Here is a 21,756-nt window from a genome sequence, read left to right as displayed (position 1 = left end):
CAATTGATACATTGTTATTAAAACATATATATATAGTAGTCTCTTGCAAAATGCAACATTTTGTAACCACACAAAAATGGTTCTTTTTATTTTTGTGTGTGAGTGTATACAGTTGCTTTCATTCATGTCTCACAAAAAAGTACTCCCCATGTCTTCTTAGCCACACACACACACACACACAGAGATGACTGAGGGTCAGACAAAGACGCCTGTCAATGGGGGGCTGAAATCTGCTGTGGATTACCAATGGATGACAGATCTCCCATGTACCCTTTCTGTCTCACTCTCTCGTCCTCTAAGTTGGATCAGTAGCAAGATGCCATTACAGCCTCGTGTCCGCAAGATGCAACACACACATGATCGGTAGGGGCAGTGTATGGTGATGTGACAGGGTCAGGGGTCAGTAGGCATGAGCACATGGGGGGGACTTGCCTTCAGGGCTTTCTGCCAGAAAGCAGGCAACAATCCTACTTAGTTAGGTTTAGAAAAATATCATGAATTGGGTTAAAATTAACCCTTTCTGACAGAAAGCCCTGAATGCCAATTCCTTCCATGTGCTAGGCACGACAGCAGTGACAACAATGGCTATTAGATTTGAAGACAATCTAATAGCAGGCAGCAACCTCCAAGTCTGAAAAGTGAGGCATATATACAAGTGCCGTAAACTTGCATTATCTCTACTGGCCAGCAGGGGGTGACTCCTCTGGTTGCAAATAGAAGTCTGATTGTATAGAACTCTATGAGAAAATGGCTCTGCTTCTCACTTGATTTATTCTTTACTAAACATTGTAAATATGAGTTCATGGTCTCAGTTGCTAGTTTCAAGTCTTCTTCAATACATCATGATGTTCATTTAGTAAATTATGGTCCATTTAGAGTAAAGTAGAATCTAAAGCAGGGTGTGCTTTCCATTGCCCTTAGCTCCGCCTTCTCGTGTCAATTCTGTTTGCAAAAGAAGGAGTGTGTGTCCTGAGTCTGGGCCACAGCTGTTGTTGCTGTTTGCCCCCCCCCCCTCCTTCTCCTATCCCTCTAATATAACCCTCCACTGTGCAGGTCTCAGCTCATGAAAGAGCATTAAAACTGCCGATTCAGCACAAATTGAGTTCACATAGGCAAGCAGTTCAGCTTCCTCACCTCACACACGCACACTCCTGAAGATTCTGCTGAACTACAGAACGTTTTCTGTACCCTAATCACACTCCACTTCAGATAAAGCACCTTCTATTGTCAAGGACACTCATTCATAAAGGGTGTGTGTGTGTGTGTGTGTGTGTGTGTGTGTGTGTGTGTGTCCGTATTTGAGTGTGTGTGTTCTTGGGTTATGGCTTTTCACATCACAAACCTGCAATTGCCGTACATTTGAAATTCTAAGCTTCTTCCCTGACAGGAAATTGCATTTTACATCCTGGTGACCATGGCAACCAAAGCCTGAAGTGACTGTCAGTCAGGTTTATGTTACACATTCTCCAAAGCGTAAAGTGCAATCAGGGAAGAAGAAAAAAAATCATATATGGTGGAATAGCTTGGAAGAAACGGCATCATTATAGCAACTGACTGAAGGCAGACAAGCTTCAACTTCAGTCTCTCACTTTCTGTTTTACTGACTTTCCGTGGAGAGTTCCTCGTGTAAGTTATTGTTGAAGAAAAAGCCTCCATTTCACCTCTCAGTGTTCAAACTTCAATGTCTTTGTGCCACTGAGCCTTTTTTAGCAACACTGATTACCAACCCACGATAAGGTGCTCTGATAAAAAGGGCATATTTGAGTGATAAGAGGTGCGTCACAGGTGCTCTGGCTCGTAAGGTCACCTTTTAAGAGCAAGGGCTCTTGCTTTTTATTCCAGCCCTCTTCATCTACACAGTATCTCCCATCGCCTGAAAAAAAACCCACCATTAGTCCCCTCCTTGCTCTGGGTGAGAAAGAAGAGATCACAATAGCAGCAGTTGATTTATGGGTAAATGGCTGCTTCCTTGACATGCGAAAGAATAGGACATGTTAGTTTCTGTTGTCAGAGAAAATTGAGGGAGAAGGAGGAGGGAAAATAGTGCACTCTGAAGTCCAATGCAAGGGGAGGAGGGGCGGAGCAGGAGGGGGTACATTGAGTGGCAGCTTTGAGTGAAATGTGCGTGTGTGAGGTTTAGCTGAATCTGTGCAAGCAGAGCAGAGCTAATGTCAGGTGTGTATGCATGTGTGTGTGAGCGAAAGAGAAAGCAAGTGCGCGAATGTGGAGAGATGATTTCCTACTGCCAGACGAGCGAGCAGATAGACAGGCAGACACAAAGAGGCTTCCAGCAGTTCCTGACTCAGATCCATGGCTTGGTTGGCAGGGATTCACATATGTGTGTGTGTGTGTGTGTGTGTGTGTGTGTGTGTGTGTGTGTGTGTGTGTGCGTGCGTGTGCGTGCGTGTGCGTGCGTGCGCGCGCGTGCGTGCGTGTGTGTGTGTGTGTGTGTGCGTGCATGTTTGTGTTTGCTCGGAGGAACTGCAGGATGTGAGCAAGACTCTCATGCAGCTTGTCCACATAGACTTTGGTCTGTCCTAGAAAGGGATGCAGACGCTGAGATGAGTTTCACGCCGCAGGAGACGAAAATCCAATGAAAGCTGAGGAGATTGGCGTGGAGAGGACTCAAATCAAATGATGGCATACTTAACATTGAAACACACAATCAAATAGAGATATTGTTTTGAATTACCTTACTGATGCCTTTGTTTATAACATCATCCCAGTTCTGATAAATCAGTTCTCAATAGGGGGGCGGTACAAGCAGTATGAATTCACATTTTCATCTTTCTCATCTTGCAGCCCCCAATGTAAACAGATCGTGTTTAGTTAGGGGCGGCTTTAAATGTAGAAATGTTCATTCTTATCATCTCTCCTCTAGTTGCTCTTATCTAAAGTTTAGAAATGAAATGCCTGGATTGAAAATGATCCTGCTGATATTATGTTTAATGTTTTCCTAACCGCTGTGTTTCAGGCAGACTCGGGAGCAGGAAACCCCTCCAGACTTCTTCTACTTCTCCGACTTTGAGAGGCACAATGCTGAGATTGCCGCTTTTCACTTGGACAGGTGAGTTTTATCATCTTTTTTTTTTTTTTTCCTAGAAAAACCCTGTTGTGTTGAGATTTCTTTGTGACTCATCTGTTTCCTGTCCAAGAGCATTTTCAAATCATCCTTCACGGTCTGTTCCAGGAAGAATGACCGGTCTCACATGTCCGTCCACACACACAAACAACACCACCATTTATAAACTAGAGGTGCGCCTTAATCTGACTTAAGCTGTGAAAATCTGAATGGGATCCGATTGGGTACATGAGGGATTTGATAACACACTGAGCACTGGGATCATCTCCTTTACTTACTGCTGAGTATATTGATTTCCACATGATCCTTTAATCCTACAGACTTCAGCTGACAAGGTAAAAAAAAAAAAAACTCAACAGAGAGAAGAGCCAAACGTGATAGTTTGGGATTGTGGGGGAGGATGATTAATGGTGCACAGGTCGATTTGAGGTCTGCTGAGGCCGTTATAATTACCTCACACGTTATCACAAATACACACTCTCGCTCTCTGTTTGATGAGGTCAGCGACATTTGTTTGCGTGGGCAGGAGGATGGAGCCAAACAGGAAATGGCAGGCCCACCACGACCACCAGGACATGGTTTTAGAGTTGTTTTTAGATCGCATGTACCATGCCATGCCTTGCCTTACCATGCGTGGTTGGCTATGAATTTAAGACTGACCACAGCAGCCTCTGGATACCAGTCTGAGCTATTAGTGTGTGGCTTCATGTTGAGTAGGAGGCTGAAACTTTCGTTAATTTGATTTTTAATTTGAGACAGTGCTGATGAAATATACTAAAAATATCCTGAAGATTTAAGGTAAAAGGCAGCATCACTACTTCAGGGGTGTTTTACCATCTGTTCTTCGCCATACTGTATTCATCATCTTCGTGAACTCATTGTGACTCAGGGGTGTGTAACAGGCAGAGTGCACACAAATAGAAGCTTGAGTGTGCTCTCACAGGCAAATACACACACACACACACACACACACACACACACACACACACACACAGGTGGTCCTTTGTCACCAGGGCCCGACATGACGGTGCAGTTTGCAGCTCCTGAATGCGGTCCTCTGTAGGCTAAAGTTTCGCCAACTCTGTTCCATTCAGCCGGTCTGTCTGTGTGTGCGCCTGCTCCCAGGAGGCTTAGCTTCAGTCTCAAACGGGTCAGGGTCATTTGGACAGCAAACATACAGTGAGGCGGGCTAAAGAGGGGCTGAATAGGTATAGTGTTCAGACATAAGAGCGTAAGAAAAGAATGAGAGAGACAGAGAGATGGAGACAGAAAGGAAGCACAAGAGTTTGAGACCATAAAGTGTAGAATTAACTCAAGCATCTAAATATAGATTAGAGGGTTCGGGTGTATTTGTCTGTGCATGGTTGTGTGTTGGTGGGACAGATGGGTGGTAGACACACACACACACACACCTTTTTTTCCCCTTGTTTTGACGCGGATGTTGGTAGTCAATAAATGCTGCTGTAAAGATAATGAATTATTAAACATCTTGTGTGCTGCGATGATACAGATCAGGTCTGGATTGTGAACCACTAAAAACGATTCTTCTGTGAAGAAAAAGTATCCTGATGTCTCACTTTTTCTTTGAGCTGTCTTTATTTCGAGAATAATGGACGTATGCGGAGCACAATAATATCCTATTGTTGTGTGCATTAATAGAGAGATAATGCAAGCAGGAAAGGTGCAGAAATCTAGAGCACTGGGTCAGAGCAGCTCACACAGACAGTGTAGGTGCTCGGTGTTCATGGCTCTGCTGGTTGGCTGGAGACGCTCTAAAAATCTGCACCGCCTGAGCTGGAGGCTGAAGATCTTTTGTAGCTGCATCTGTTCGGTTTAAAGTTTAAAACATTGTGTAAAACAGCACAAATTTAGATCTGACTTTCCAGTCTGCAATTGTGGCAATCCTGATATCATTGGTGTCCATCAAATTCACTTTATTTTAGATTAAATGCATTTAATCGTTACCTTTCTTCACATGTCTCTCTCTTTCTTTAGGATCCTTGACTTCCGGCGAGTGCCCCCAGTGGCAGGGCGACTCGTCAACATGACAAAGGAGATCAGGGATGTGACGCGTGACAAGAAGCTGTGGAGAACCTTCTTCATCTCACCAGGTAGAAACTCTGCCAGTGGCTGCTGCTTGGCACAATAATGCAGCTGGTTGGCTGCATGAGCCATACTTAAGGGACCGAGCACCGAGCAACCCTGGCTTCACTTGTAAGACGCTGCAGCTTTAAGTGAACTGGATTATTTATATTCAGTGGGTTATGTTTCTGTAGTTGAGGGTATTCTGGGTTTGTTTGTCCTGGTCTGCTCCTGAAGGCAGTGCCAATGGTAAGAACGTGAGGTTGCTTGTGTGGTGCTAAAGAAAGCCATAGCCAAAAGTTAACACCGGGTGGCACTGTAAATCAGCGTATTGTCAAAAGCTCTACACAGTTAACCCTTATACATACATACACATTCTTAGATACACATCCATATAAAAACACTCAATAAAACATACAAAAAGATGAAAAAAACACTCATTCCAGACACAAAATAGAATATCTGTCATTCTTTTGTTGTTGCTGGATTACATCATGTTTTACAGTGATTGGGGGAAACTATGGACTCATTCAGAGTACAGGCCAAGTCAAATTGTGTGTCAAATGAAGGCATATTGTGCTAAGCCGGTCATTTGTCACATATGATATGTCAGGATGCTACAAAGAACATCCCAAACATATCAATGGTGAACATTAAAGTAACAACTTAAGCAGCTGTTTTTGTCAATATGTAACTGATTTAGAGTTTGGCTGATAAGTACAAGTTTCTGAATGAGAGGATAGATAGATAAGTTAAATTCAATTGTACATGTCTTTGATCATTATTACACAATTAACACAAACAAAATATAAAATTTGAATGAAATGCTTTCCGTATTTTGAGCAGCTTGATCTGTAGTCACATCCTCTCAGTAGGAAGACATGTTATAGGATGGCCAGGTTCTCTTGGATTGTAATGTACCCTCTTTGCTGGGTCAGCGCTCTGTGACCTGTGTTAAACCCTGCACCTGAGATAAGAAAACCTCCACCACCCTGATATTTCACTGCTCTTTTCTCCTCAATGTCTCCATGTTTGCTTCCTCATTCATATTCAGCCATGGTGATGCGTAAACCCATTTAAGTGCTTCCTCTTCGACACAATTTCTAAATCAGTGTTTTTTTTTCTTCTTTTTATCCTCAGCCAATAACATCTGCTTCTACGGTGAGTGCTCGTACTACTGCTCCACTGAGCACGCTCTGTGCGGTAAACCGGACCAAATCGAAGGCTCGCTGGCAGCCTTCCTGCCGGACCTGAACCTGGCCAAACGCAAGACATGGAGAAACCCCTGGAGACGCTCCTACCACAAACGCAAGAAAGCAGAGTAAGGACACGACACATTCATGAATCGTTTTTTACTCTGCTGATTACTATGACTAAATATGGATGCAATGTTTTTTTTAAACATGTATTTTTATATGCGTTCTCAGGTGGGAGGTGGACCAAGATTACTGCGACGAGGTTAAGCAGACTCCTCCGTATGACCAGGGCACTCGGCTGCTGGACGTCATGGATATGACCATCTTTGACTTCTTAATGGGTAAGAGGAAAATTGGGTATGACATCACATTTACAGATTAATCAATGGCATATTTATGTCTCTTTTTTAATCATATGTTAATTAACTACGGTGTCCTCACATTTTATCATCACTTCGCTCTCTCCTTGTTCAGGTAACATGGACCGACATCATTATGAAACTTTCGAGAAATTTGGAAATGACACCTTCATCATTCACCTAGACAATGGAAGAGGGTAACGACACTCAGCTTCTTTTCAAGTGTCTGTCTGAAGTGTCATTTGACCCACTGAAAATGGTTGTTTTGACAAATCAGTTCATTAAACATGTGACATTGCAAATTCTGAGGTATTAATAGATTGATTAATTACAATGTACTGTATCTACACGCTTTAAATATTTCTCATGAAGCTCAAGAAGCGTCATCAGAATTAATGAAGCAATAGGATGAATAGCAATGTCTGACATGTTTGTGATGATTTCTTCTTCCATTTTTGATCTTTATTCTCTCCCTTGTAGTTTTGGAAAACACTCCCATGATGAGTTGTCCATCCTGGTTCCTCTCAGCCAGTGCTGCAGGTCAGTCTGAATGTCTTACTGTGCTTTTGGTCGAGATAGGGTTCCTTTGTCCTGCAGTCAGTCCTCCTTCAGCCTTTCCACACAAGAACAAGATATCTCTTCTTCTTTTACTTGTTCTTGTCTTGAACTACTTTGGAAATCGATATCCCAGAGAGAATGAGTTGTAATGTATTTGAGACCTGTCTGCTGCTCCATCAGTCCTCATCTAAGTAAGAATTGTTATGTCTAATGTAAAATGTGAAGATTACTATGAAATGTGTTAAAGCCTTTTCCTCTTTGGACACTGTGAGATTTTGTCTAGCACTACCCTTAGACTTCTCACTTTAATTTAGAAAATCCTCTAATTGATGCATTGGCTATGAAAACAATGCTCCTATAGGATGTAGCACTTTTGTTTTTTAACAACTTGTGGCAGTTGCTTTAGCACCACCCCAAAGACAAAGTCTACATTGTTTAGCACCTCTACTACACCTAGTGCATCTGCAGCTAGAATGAGAAGCTTGTGTGAATTCCAGATCAATGTTGCAATTCATTCCCTCTTATGTTGTCTTAGAGGTCAAAAATGACTGTGTTTAGCAGCAGAGAAAACCTCCTTATGGGCCTTTCACACAAAGCGCAGTTAAAAATTCCCCCAGATTGAACTTTGGGCAGAGAGCTTGGCAAGGTTTGAGTCAAAATGGGTTTTAGAGTGCAGTGGCGCCATTGCTGCTTCCTGTGTTAAAGGTCCATAAATCATCATTTTTCAACTTGCTGACTTTTACTGTCCATAACAATAGAAAAAGTGAAACATTGCGTTTTATATTTCTATGAAAGCTGTACACCACCAGGGTACAAAGATTATTTTAGGGTCATTTTTAACCCGGCAGTTCTAAAATGATTTACTCACCACAAAGAACAACATTTTCTTGAGCTTGTCCCCTCCATGTCTCAAGTTCACAGACAAAATTTACAAAAAATGGGACACCGTAAACATTTTATTCAAAGCATTGTTTACTAATGAGGAATGCAGTCAGAGGCGGGGCTATCTGATATAAAGGTGCTTCAGGTGACAGCACCCCCAGTGAAGCCATGAGTGCACCTTTTCGATGTAAATGACTAAAACAAATGCTGTGAGAAAGATACACTAATATATGTATTGTAATGTCATCATAGTAAGAATAAATACAACAATATTAGAGAGTAGAGTTTCATTTAAAATAACCTCTTTAATTACCCTTTCCAGGGTGAGGAAATCTACTTACCTGCGTCTCCAGCTGCTGGCCAAAGAGGAGTACCAGCTGAGCTCCCTGATGGAGGAGTCCCTGCTCCGTGACCGACTGTCCCCGATCCTCATCCAGCGTCACCTCCAGGCCTTGGACCGCAGGCTCCGGCTGGTGCTGCAGGTCCTGGCAGGCTGCATAGAGAAAGAAGGTTATGTTAATGTTGTTGAGGAAGATCTAGTCGGGGACACAGCCACCCACAGGAGCCCAGGCCACAGGTAGTGAGGGCGAGACCCTAAGGTGACAGAAACCACCATTGACACATGAACAATGGACCAAGTCTGTGGCTGTTCGACCAATGGGATTGCAGCAAAAGTCCCACTTCTGATATCAAGCTGAATTCAGTGAATTCCAAGACTTGCCATCATTGCCTCTCTAAAAACTGCTTTTAAGTGTGTTTATAAAGAAGGAACTGACCACAGATGCCATGAAAGACTGTGCTCACACAGAGGCTTTGTATTAATTAGATACAGATGTATTTTTGTTGTATGGGACAGACAGGAACTACTGCTGTGTTCTGATTTTACCTGTTTGTTTTGAATATGGAGGGTATCAGTTTGTTTTATGTGTTTTATTACATTAGTACATAACCAAATGAGAACGTACTCTGACTGGGGCAGCATATGGCCAGACAAAAAGCTTTATCAGTTATTATGATGTATGAAAAGGTTGAGAAAAAGTGTGGAAGGTTTTTATTTTCTCTTTGTGAGACATGTCAGACCTGGGACAAACCACCTACAACCAGGAGAATAAGAGTTTCAAAACAGTTTATTCTCTTTACTAACTTCATAAGCTTTTTTGTCTTGGCACAGACTCGGAACAGACCGATTGAAAATGTTATCACATACTTCTGAACAGCATAAATCTGAGTGCAAGTATATTTGACACTGTAGTTCAAACAGTACATTCACTTTGCCTTATTCTGATTTGTATCTCTTTTTTAAGTCTTTTTTTTCCCATCTCCCCTGCAAGTCTAGCTTGTGCAACATGCAGTACAACAGCACAACACGAAAATGGTATTTTCCAAACCAAAAATAATGCAAAGAGACCAGTGTGCTGGTTCATTAAATGGTCATTTCATTCAAATTCAGTACTATTCTTAAATGAAGACCTGAAACATCTAGAGTTGTCTGTTGTATTGTTTTACAATTAATGCATTGCAAAATGTTACAGTTTATATGTTGCCGTTGTTATGAGATTTCATGTCCAAATGACTATTTATTATTGTGTCACAAAGAATGAGAGCGGTTTAATAAATGCTATGTTATGTTGCTTTATATTTTGGGATATATTTACAGAAGTTACCTTAGCATTTTGGATGCTATTTAAATTCTAATTCCTTTAAATACTATTTTTATGTTCACATGAAAGGATAACAACAAAGCTATTCGATTTCTGACATTAAGTGGTGCCATTCAGTTTCCACCTAAGAGTCCTGTGCACTGGCTGACCAGGTACCTGTGCAATGACAGAATTACAGTACTTGAATGTTTTTGGGTTGGCAGTATGGACAGGATTCATAGAGCTACAAATGGTGTAACGCCTGAGTGGATAGACTCGAGTCAAAGAGGTGCTTTGAGGGTGATAAAGTGGCTAAAAATGCCTCATCACACTACAGGGTGAACTTCGGGCACAGTTCTTTGATTTTCACATTCTCAGTGTACATACCCATAATTACTTTGAAGACCTAAAAAGCTGCACAGTGATTTGCTTCTGTTTTCTGCTATTGCATTGTTACTGTGAAGATCTGTTTACTAAATGATTAAAGTGTGCAATAAAAAACAAAAGTGAGGACAATTTTCTGATTGTGTAGGTGGCTGTGGACATGATTTTATGTGGAGGTGGAGGTCCTGTTTTTAGGGGTGAGAAACGAGTGAGGATCAACAATATTCTACAATACACGCACACATTTTTTTCAGCAGGCAGTATTGGACACCTCTCCTTTTTAAAGTTTGAAAACTAAAAAAATACAAGACAGGAGAACCTGCCCGCACTAAGAGACCAGGCGGAGACAGCGGCCGCTCAAGCTCCTTTACCACTTCCAACGCCCCCTCCCCTCTCCTCTTGTGCTCCAAGCCTCCAGCTCAGAAGAAACATTACAATGTCCAACTCTAAACCCCCCAAACTACAGAAGAATGTGAGTGATGTCATCAGACACAATCTATATTAAAGTTAGCTAACATAACGTTACAAATATTCAATCATAATAAATTAATTAATATCACTTTGTAACGTTAAACATCTTCAAGTTAGCTAGCCCTATAAAATGGCATTGTTAAATCGTTATTTTATACATGTTATTATAAGCGAGCAGTTGGTCCAACACTGTGTCTTTTCACTCAACACATTCATTGAAATTGTTTATTGTGTTCTCAGCAGGAACTGTTGCCCTTGTCCTTTCTGAACCTGCTTCATAAAGATGTATGGAGGACGAGAGGTGAAAGGAGAGAGGCTGGCGGGAAACAACAGAGGGTTTCTTGTGAATTATGGGGTCAGTCAGAGAAAGGACAGTCAAAGAAACAACCAACACAAGGTCACTGCGTCCACTGCGTCCACTGCGTCCACTGCTAGCTACCTATGATTACATCTAAAGTGTTTGCCTGTTTAGTGTGAATACACAAATGTCCCATTGGTCATTGACCAAATGATGAATGTGAAAATGAAAGAAAAAGCGTTTCATATCACTTTTTTATACTTTTCCTATACTGGTTTTGTCAGAGGAAATCAAATCGCTTAGTGACAAGCGACATACAATACTATCACCTTTCATGTGACTTTTTTTGACATACTATACTATGCTTTTTTTTCATATTAAAAAATCTGAATACTGTGTCAAAAAAAATATTAAAAAGTCATGGTATAGTATATCAAAAAAAGTCATAAAAAAGTCATGGTATAATATGTTGAAAAAAGTGATAGTATAGCATGTCAAAAAATGCATTCAATATTAAAGTATTGTTAGTCAAAAAAACAATAAAAAAGTCATAGTATAGTATGCCGAAAAGTCATAGTATTGCATGTCAAAAAGAGTCATGAAAAAGTCATAGTGTAGCGTGTTGTAATGACTTTTGTTTTATTTGAAGCAATTACTACCACCTAGTGTTAAGTTAAGGTGTTGTGGTTTTTCGCCAGTGTTCGCCTACACTGTGCAAATACTGCTCCCTAGTGTTAAGTGTAGATGATGCAGTGTTCACCTACTAGAGTGTGGCACATGTGACAGGAAGTAGCGTTTTATTCCTTTTCCTGGTTTTGTGACAAGATGATTTTGTTAGTAATAGAGTGACAGTGCAATATATTCTTCATCCATCCTGCATTTCCTGGCCCTCTGAGTGGCAATGCCAGTGAGTATAATTTACTTTTATAGCTTTACATATTTCTGTGGGTTTATTTTATTATTTAGTTGTAAGTAGAAAGAGTTTGATGACATGTGCAACATTTAACTGAGAGAATATAGGTAGATGGCACAGCAACGTATGTTTCCATTATTTTGTATCACATACTGTAATTTAGTGATGATCTGTTTAGATTTGCTAGCGAAAAAAGTCATAAAAAAGTCATAGATCAATATGTCGAAATAAGTCATAACAAAGTCATAGTATAGCATGTCGAAAAAAGTCATAAAAAAGTCATAGTATAATATGTCGAAAAAAGTTATAACAAAGTCATAGTATAGCATGTCGAAAAAAGTCATAAAAAACAAACAGCCACAGTCAAGATTCAAACCCAGGCCCTATCTGATCTAGACAGCAACACTAACCACTACACCAACTTCTATATACAGTATAGAACAGTCATGAAACATTCATAAAAAATTCAAAGGTAATCATGTCAAAAAAGTCATAAAAAGTCATAATATAGTGTGTCAAAAAAAGTCATAAAAAAGTCATAGTATAGTATGTCAAAAAAAAGTGACCCGAGTCCTGATATAAGGAGCTTATGTTTAAACTGCAGGAAGAAGGTGAAGAACACACAACGACACAAACAGCCACAGTCAAGATTCAAACCCAGGTCCAATTAGATCTAGACTGCAACACTAACCACTACACCAACTTCTATATACAGTATAGAACAGTCATGAAACATTCATAAAAAAATCATATTGTAGTATGTTGAAAAAAATCATAAAAAGTCATTATTTAGCATGTCAAAAAAAGTGATATTGTAGTATGCAAAAAAGGTCATAGTATAGTATGTCAAAAAAAAGTCATAAAAAAGTCATAAAAAAGTCATAGAATAGCATGTCAAAAAAAAAGTCATAACAAAGTCATAGTATAATAAGTCGAAAAAAAGTCATAAAAAAGTCATAGTATAGCATGTCAAAAAAAGTCATAAAAAGTCATAGTATAGCATGTCGAAAAAAGTCATAAAAAAGTCATAGTATAGCATGTCAAAAAAAGTCATAAAAAAGTCATAGTATAGTATGTCGAAAAAAGTCATAGTATAGTATGTCGAAAAAAAGTCATAAAAAAGTCATAGTATAGTATGTCGAAAAAAGTCATAAAAAAGTCATAGTATAGTATGTCAAAAAAAGTCGTAAAAAAGTCATAGTATAGCATGTCAAAAAAAGTCATAGTATAGCATGTCAAAAAAAGTCATAGTATAGCATGCCAAAAAAAGTCATAGTATAGTATGTCAAAAAAGTCATAGTATAGTATGTCAAAAAAAGTCATAATTTAGCATGCCAAAAAAAGTCATAGTATAGTATGTCAAAAAAAGTCATAATTTAGCATGCCAAAAAAAGTCATAGTATAGTATGTCAAAAAAGTCATAGTATAGTATGTCAAAAAAAGTCGTAAAAAAGTCATAGTATAGCATGTCAAAAAAAGTCATAGTATAGTATGTCAAAAAAAGTCATAATTTAGCATGCCAAAAAAAGTCATAGTATAGTATGTCAAAAAAAGTCATAATTTAGCATGCCAAAAAAAGTCATAGTATAGCATGTCAAAAAAAGTCATAGTATAGCATGTCAAAAAAAGTCATAGTATAGTATGTCAAAAAAGTCATAGTATAGTATGTCAAAAAAAGTCATAGTATAGTATGTCAAAAAAAGTCATAGTATAGCATGTCAAAAAAAGTCATAGTATAGCATGTCAAAAAAAGTCATAGTATAGTATGTCAAAAAAGTCATAGTATAGCATGTCAAAAAAAGTCATAGTATAGCATGTCAAAAAAAGTCATAGTATAGCATGTCAAAAAAAGTCATAGTATAGTATGTCAAAAAAAGTCATAGTATAGTATGTCAAAAAAGTCATAGTATAGTATGTCAAAAAAGTCATAAAAAGTCATAGTATAGCATGTCAAAAAAAGTCATAATTTAGCATGCCAAAAAAAGTCATAGTATAGCATGTCAAAAAAAGTCATAGTATAGCATGTCAAAAAAAGTCATAGTATAGTATGTCAAAAAAGTCATAAAAAAGTCATAGTATAGCATGTCAAAAAAAGTCATAGTATAGTATGTCAAAAAAGTCATAAAAAAGTCATAGTATAGCATGTCAAAAAAAGTCATAGTATAGCATGCCAAAAAAAGTCATAGTATAGTATGTCAAAAAAGTCATAGTATAGTATGTCAAAAAAAGTCATAATTTAGCATGCCAAAAAAAGTCATAGTATAGTATGTCAAAAAAAGTCATAATTTAGCATGCCAAAAAAAGTCATAGTATAGTATGTCAAAAAAGTCATAGTATAGTATGTCAAAAAAAGTCGTAAAAAAGTCATAGTATAGCATGTCAAAAAAAGTCATAGTATAGTATGTCAAAAAAAGTCATAATTTAGCATGCCAAAAAAAGTCATAGTATAGTATGTCAAAAAAAGTCATAATTTAGCATGCCAAAAAAAGTCATAGTATAGCATGTCAAAAAAAGTCATAGTATAGCATGTCAAAAAAAGTCATAGTATAGTATGTCAAAAAAGTCATAGTATAGTATGTCAAAAAAAGTCATAGTATAGTATGTCAAAAAAAGTCATAGTATAGCATGTCAAAAAAAGTCATAGTATAGCATGTCAAAAAAAGTCATAGTATAGTATGTCAAAAAAGTCATAGTATAGCATGTCAAAAAAAGTCATAGTATAGCATGTCAAAAAAAGTCATAGTATAGCATGTCAAAAAAAGTCATAGTATAGTATGTCAAAAAAAGTCATAGTATAGTATGTCAAAAAAGTCATAGTATAGTATGTCAAAAAAGTCATAAAAAGTCATAGTATAGCATGTCAAAAAAAGTCATAATTTAGCATGCCAAAAAAAGTCATAGTATAGCATGTCAAAAAAAGTCATAGTATAGCATGTCAAAAAAAGTCATAGTATAGTATGTCAAAAAAGTCATAAAAAAGTCATAGTATAGCATGTCAAAAAAAGTCATAGTATAGTATGTCAAAAAAGTCATAAAAAAGTCATAGTATAGCATGTCAAAAAAAGTCATAGTATAGCATGCCAAAAAAAGTCATAGTATAGTATGTCAAAAAAGTCATAGTATAGTATGTCAAAAAAAGTCATAATTTAGCATGCCAAAAAAAGTCATAGTATAGTATGTCAAAAAAAGTCATAATTTAGCATGCCAAAAAAAGTCATAGTATAGTATGTCAAAAAAGTCATAGTATAGTATGTCAAAAAAAGTCGTAAAAAAGTCATAGTATAGCATGTCAAAAAAAGTCATAGTATAGTATGTCAAAAAAAGTCATAATTTAGCATGCCAAAAAAAGTCATAGTATAGTATGTCAAAAAAAGTCATAATTTAGCATGCCAAAAAAAGTCATAGTATAGCATGTCAAAAAAAGTCATAGTATAGCATGTCAAAAAAAGTCATAGTATAGTATGTCAAAAAAGTCATAAAAAAGTCATAGTATAGCATGTCAAAAAAAGTCATAGTATAGTATGTCAAAAAAGTCATAAAAAAGTCATAGTATAGCATGTCAAAAAAAGTCATAGTATAGCATGTCAAAAAAAGTCATAGTATAGTATGTCAAAAAAGTCATAAAAAAGTCATAGTATAGTATGTCAAAAAAAGTCATAGTATAGTATGTCAAAAAAGTCATAGTATAGCATGTCAAAAAAAGTCATAGTATAGCATGTCAAAAAAAGTCATAGTATAGCATGTCAAAAAAAGTCATAGTATAGCATGTCGAAAAAAAGTCATAAAAAACAAACAGCCACAGTCAAGATTCAAACCCAGGCCCTATCTGATCTAGACAGCAACACTAACCACTACACCAACTTCTATATACAGTATAGAACAGTCATGAAACATTCATAAAAAAATCATATTGTAGTATGTTGAAAAAAATCATAAAAAAGTCATTATTTAGCATGTCGAAAAAAGTGATATTGTAATATTAAAAAAATAGTCATAGTATAGTATGTAAAAAAAAGTGCTGCTATAAGGAGCTTATATTTAAACTGTAGGAAGAAGGTGAAGAACATACAGTAAAAAGACAGTATATTATGTTGAAAGAAGTCTTAGAATTGACTTTTTAAAAAGTATGTTTAAGAAAGTCAAAAACCCATAGTACAGTGTGTACTTTTTCTGACTTTTTCTGACGTACTATACCAACGTATTTCTATGACAATTAAGCTTGTACCACATTAAAAAGAGAGACATTTTAAAAAGAACAGAAACTGAAAATAGCTGTAGCCTATGAATTGCTTCAAGAAAAAAGACACAAACACACCACTTCTTTTTAACTATGTATATATGTCTCAGTATTTCTAGCCTATCCCTCCCCTCATGTCCAATTTGGATGAACCCCTTATTTACTGCTGGCAAGTATGGCAACAAAATAATATAAACAAGAATTATATGACTATGGGCGTTATTTTTAAGCTTGAAGATTCGGTTCACAAGAAAATATTGGAGGAAAAAATACATAAATTGCTATCCTGTATGACTTTTAATACTGATACTGGTGCAACTATGAAGTCACAGTGAGAGTAGGACTTATTTTTACCACGGACCAATGGGTAAAGATTTAGTTATGTTCAAACTACAAATCGTGAGAGGTACAAAGTGTCCCATTTAAAAATATTATCTAGGTTTTATATACAAACGGCCATGACTCTTAAAAAACTAGTTATTATATTATCTCAACACACATTATTGTGGAGTCTGACTGACTCAAATCAAAGGAATTCATATTTATGTGTGACTGTTTGTTGCAGTGACCGCTCTCCATCCTCTGCCAGCCAATTGCAGACATGACAAAATCTCCTTCTTATGCTCAATGCAACCGTGTTAAAGAACAGTAAACTTTCAGGCATTTTTTTTTAGCAACGTATTCATAATTTCTGATTTGCTTATACAGTAAAAGAAGGTAAACCGTTTATTCCCCAGGAGAGGGCGCAAGTGTACCGCAGCTCTGAGTAGAGAGCTCAAGCACGAGAGGCTGTTAGGCTTAATTCACTCAGCACTCAAAATCGTGTGGTCATGTTTGAGAGGCTTGATTTACATTACGGTTATAAGCTGATTTTTCAAGCAATGTCTTGGGTATTTTGACAGTTAACCTTCACTTAAACGTAAGGAGACACAGGGCTTCAGTGTAATAATAGGCTATAACATCATAAGCAAACGTTTAATGCACTTCAGAGCAATGACCACTGGGTTGTGCACTAGGATTAGGCAACAATAAATAGGTGTTATTGATCGATTTGAACAAAATTGACCATAACACAAAGATGTACGTTATAATAAGTCAGATTTAACTGTATTAATTTAAGTTTTTTTTTTTTTTTCAACATAGCACACTCTTTAACATTTTCTTAACTCTCATTTTTTTTTTACCAAATGTGAATTATTTTATTAGAGAAAATAATCCAAGCAGGAATATTGACACTATTCCCTCGCCCTCAGCCCTAATGGTGTTTACCCTCCACAGCAGCAGACCACCCCATATTCTCTCTGCCTAGTAACAGTATCCAACACCACTGTCCTCCCGTCTCTATGGCAACAGAGAGCAACCCCCTTCATGCCCAGCCTCCCATTGATCTAAGGTGTGTGGTTGAATCCTCGATGACCCTGAACCTTACACCTCCCCCACTCCCCGATCACTGAACTTGGCACACACACATTTCTTGAAAAGAAAATAGCTGCAGTAAATCTCAAAAATAAAGAAAAGGAATAAATTCACTCATAAAATACAATATCATAAAGCCACTTAAATTCACAAATACGTAGCCTGCTACCCATGGACTACTTAATCGTTGAAACACTTTAATAAAACTACACTGAGATCAAATGATAGGGCGAATCTCGTTATTGTGTAAAGAAAGCAAACTGTTGAACACTTGCTAGTATTTATAAGGTCTCGCCACACAGAGGAATGCTCTCCTGCTGATATATCTGAGTGGAAAACGCACCTGAGAACATGCAATATGCACACACACACACACACACACACACACACACACCCCCCAGAAACTGTACACACAAACAGGCCTGTGCGTCAGAGCGTATGGCGAGCTGAGATGAGAGGAGCTTTCAAACGCTTCTTCAGAGGCAGTCAGTTTTAACCCCTGTCCATCTCGATTGATGTCAGCGCTGTAGGCAAAATCACGCTTCACTCAGATCCGCAGTGATCAAAACAAATGCATGCCGGGGAGGACAGCTCACCGAAATGGTTTGAGCATGTAAATGCATAGTTTGGCTTTATGCATGTGGTGGTGCTTATCTCAAAAACTGTCAAATACTCATCAACACGTTTTTTGGTTTTTTTTTTTAATATGACTGATGTTGTTTCCAGCTTTTAGCATCAAGGTGGTCAGAGGCGTCTCCTTACAGCATCAGGTGAGTGTGATTATTTTCATTTTTACTGAGAACTTTACAAGCTTAACCCATGCACTGTCCCTTTACTAAAAACCCAGGCCTAGACTCTCTCCCCCCCCCCCCCCCCCCCCCCCCCCACCATGGCGATAAGCGTGCCAGTAAGGAGCAGGCTCTGTGTCTGAACTCATGAATTATTGAAAGGCGACTATTTCGCGGCCGCAGCTAAAATTAGGAATAGCCTTATGTTGGCTATAATTAGAAAGCAGATGGAAAGCGTTCATTTATAATAGTACATAGGATTTGACGTTTCCAGGTGAAGATGCTGTGCGTGCCTGTGTGTGTGTGTGTGTGTGTGTGTGTGTGTGTGTGTGTGTGTGTGTGTGTGTGTGTGTGTGTGTGTGTGAGAGTGTGTGTGCGCGCGCGCCTTGCGCCAGAGCGGCTTCAGAGTGAGCCTGGCGACAGAGACAAAACTCTCCCTGTCTGTCGTCAAGGTCAGACGGAGGCGCATCCTTTTTGCGTCAAGAGCACCGGGAGGGAAATTAAACTCCAAATCAATTGCCCTTGAACCACCGTGTGCGTGCGCTCGTGTGACTGTCTGACTGACTGACTGACTGCCAATGCGCTCCGGCACAAATTTTGTTTGTGGAAAGTGAGAAAAAAAAGCAGACAAGGTTGTGCGTGTGCTCCGCTTTTCAACGCATCTGTCCTTCCCGCCATGCGTGCGTGTGCGTGCCAGGAGCGATCACGGGCCATTGCATGTAAGGCATTGGAGGAAAAGAAGGGGGCGCCGCTTGCAAAGCCCACGAAACACCCGAAGCTATACGCAAGAGAGAGTCAGAGTGACCGAGATAGGCTTCGCTCGGGCGGCTTGGTGCGTTGCGACACAGCACTTCTTTTGCAAAGACACAGCAAATGAAAACAGGGAGAGGATGCTAATTATTGACACGCGCCTGAGCAAGCTGCTCGTAGTCCCTCATCTGTCACTCAAGAGGAGGAGGAGAGGAAGAGAGAGGAGGAGATGGCTGAATGGGAGGAGAATAACAGTCCCACTCCCACTCCCCCTCCTCCCCCCCCCTCCCCTCGCTTTCTCCTTATTTTCATTCATGACACAATCAGTGACACGCGCATAGGCCTGCACATATCTCCCCCACGCAGTGGCTGGCTCAGTCCCTCTCCATCAAAAGACCGCCCTCTCCCTATCTTCCTCATACATACATACATACATACATACACACACACACACACATGCAAATACACTTTCACAAACACACTCTGTCCTTCTTCCTTTTGTTATCTAATTTTCTCATGAACACAAAAACACACTGCGTCCCCCTCCTCATCTTTTCCTATCGCTGTCTTTCACACATGGATTTTTGGTCATCTCTTTTCATACATGAGTAAACACACTCACACTAAGAGTATGACTCACAAACACACACACACACACACACACACACGCCGTTGTGTCTCCAGACACACACATGCCGCTTCCTCGCCACCCACTCAGAGAGCGAGGCAGAGAGAAAGTGAGGGAGAGAGGCAGGGGAGGAGGGGGGAGAGCAAACCTGAGACAGAAAAGGGATTTGAAGCTGCCGCTCGCCCTTTCTCTCTCCTGCCTGGTGCTTCTGAGAGCATGAGGAAGTGAGAGAGAGAGAGAGAGAGAGAGAGAGAGAGAGAGAGAGAGAGATTGCTAATGTACTGATGGGAGGGAGGTAAGGAGTGGTGGAGCTGTGGGACCACCTGCTCCTTGCTTCTCTCTCTCTCTCTCTCTCTCTCTCTCTCTCTCTCGCCCTGACAAACACACCCACACACACACACAAACGCTCAGTGCGACGGCAATCCCTCCACTCCACCACCCCCCATCTGCGCTTCCTCTCTCCCACACACACACACACACACACACACACACACACATGCGCACGGTGTCTGTCGGACAGGCTGCTTGACTCCACAGCAGAGGCTGCAGGACCAAGCACCCCAATACCCCCCTCACCTCCCCTTCAACACCAACCACCACCGTCCCCCAAGCTAATTCCATTATACATTCCCGACTGGAAGGAAGAAGGGCTGTCTTCTAATTGCTTTCTTATCCCCCTGAGTCCCCCTCACTCTCTCCTCCTCCTCCTCTAGCACCATCACCCCCCCCCCCCCCCCCCCCCCCCCCCCCCGCTCGTTTCAGCCCGCCCCTCGCCCTGCGTGCACTCAACATGGCAGCAGACAAGCAGAGGAGGGAGGCGAGCTAGAGAGCAGGAGAGAGAGAGAGAGAGAGAGAGAGAGAGAGAGAGAGAGAGGGGGGAGAGAGGCAAGCAGGCAGGCAGGCTGCCGCTATCAGGGAATACTGGTGCCATTTTCAGCATCGCAGGGTAAAAGGATTGAGCCTCGCCGCTGTACGCTCGGCTCGGCTCAGCTCAGCTCACCTCGGCTCAGAACAGCTGAACAAGAGGTGGATTGGAGTGACGACAAAAGGAGGAGAGAACGGCTGACCCTTAACACAGGTACCATGCTTTTCCCTGCATTTGTTTCTCCTCTAGCAGGTATACAAGACGGACGGGGGGGGGGGGTGGCAGAGGGGGCGTGTGTGTGTCTTAGTCTATGTGTACGTCTGTGTGTCCATGCTAAATAGAGGACAGCAGGGACCCTCCTGGGATTGTGTTCTATTTTCACTCACTGGTTGCTTTTCATAGAGGGGGGGGGGGGGCATTTGCCTCCCTCACACACAAACACAAACACGCACTCTCAATACCAGACACCTGCCTCAACTCTGATTTCCACCAGCATCTGTCCAAACAACAGGCACAAAAAAATAACAAAAATACTACATCTGCCTGAAAAACACATTGGAGAGTGGACATGCAGGGAAAGATGGGCTGAAACCTCTCTTGTTTGTCTGTGGTTTGTTTGTTTTTTTCTTCCCAAGCTGCGTTCAGCATCCTGAGCCCAAGGATGTGTTACGTAGTGCTAGAACAGGACGCTATGTCACAGCAACGATGTGTCATGGCATGCTGTTTACTCTGCTTATTGCATAAGGAGAAATCTGAAAGACACACACACACACACACTAATCTTATGAAACCAGTGACGAAGATAGATTCCGGTTCTTCTAATCTGTGTTAATTTACGGTATATGGATCCATTAGTCTATATGTACTACTGTATTTTGTATGTTGTGCTGTATGAGGAATAGAAGGTGGTGCACTTTCAAAAATCTATGATCAACATCGGGATACTAAGCATCTTTTACATAGCTGTTAAAGCTTATATGCTATTTTTAGTTACAGATGCATACTTCTCCTGTGTGTGTGTGTGTGTGTGTGTGTGTGTGTGTGTGTGTGTGTGTGTGTGTGCTTGTGTGTGTGTTTGAATAAGAGAGAGTGAGAGAGTGTGTGTGTGTGTGTGTTTGTGCGTCTAATATGCTGCATAGGCTCACTTCAGAGGCGGCTTTACTACAGTGTGCCATTAAAAGATGCACTGAGACTGCAGTGTCACTGC

At 39.9% G+C, this 21,756-nt stretch overlaps 2 protein-coding genes across 2 annotated transcripts in view; both read left to right on the top strand.

Annotated features, from left to right (window-relative positions):
• fam20ca (FAM20C golgi associated secretory pathway kinase a) overlaps positions 1 to 10,304 on the top strand; it is a 36,873-nt gene extending 26,569 nt beyond the window's left edge. Inside the window, exons 4-10 of the mRNA XM_068718988.1 lie at positions 2,975 to 3,067; positions 5,078 to 5,193; positions 6,305 to 6,485; positions 6,592 to 6,701; positions 6,835 to 6,916; positions 7,200 to 7,259; positions 8,482 to 10,304. Of these exons, the coding sequence (XP_068575089.1) occupies positions 2,975 to 3,067; positions 5,078 to 5,193; positions 6,305 to 6,485; positions 6,592 to 6,701; positions 6,835 to 6,916; positions 7,200 to 7,259; positions 8,482 to 8,740 (901 nt within the window). The 3' untranslated portion in view covers positions 8,741 to 10,304. The remainder of the gene's footprint in view (positions 1 to 2,974; positions 3,068 to 5,077; positions 5,194 to 6,304; positions 6,486 to 6,591; positions 6,702 to 6,834; positions 6,917 to 7,199; positions 7,260 to 8,481) is intronic.
• Positions 10,305 to 20,527: 10,223 nt separating this feature from the next.
• LOC137878270 (retinoic acid-induced protein 1) overlaps positions 20,528 to 21,756 on the top strand; it is a 39,713-nt gene continuing 38,484 nt past the window's right edge. Inside the window, exon 1 of the mRNA XM_068718501.1 lies at positions 20,528 to 20,762. The gene's annotated coding sequence lies outside the window, so the exon portion shown is untranslated. The remainder of the gene's footprint in view (positions 20,763 to 21,756) is intronic.

Source organism: Cebidichthys violaceus, unplaced genomic scaffold (assembly GCF_023349555.1).
Source record: "Cebidichthys violaceus isolate CVI_PGR_0920_01 unplaced genomic scaffold, fCebVio1.0.p SCAF_23, whole genome shotgun sequence".
NCBI classification, from domain to species: Eukaryota; Metazoa; Chordata; class Actinopteri; order Perciformes; family Stichaeidae; genus Cebidichthys; species Cebidichthys violaceus.
The sequence above is the reverse complement of the archived record's forward strand: the minus strand, read 5'-3'. Positions and strand labels throughout refer to the sequence as shown.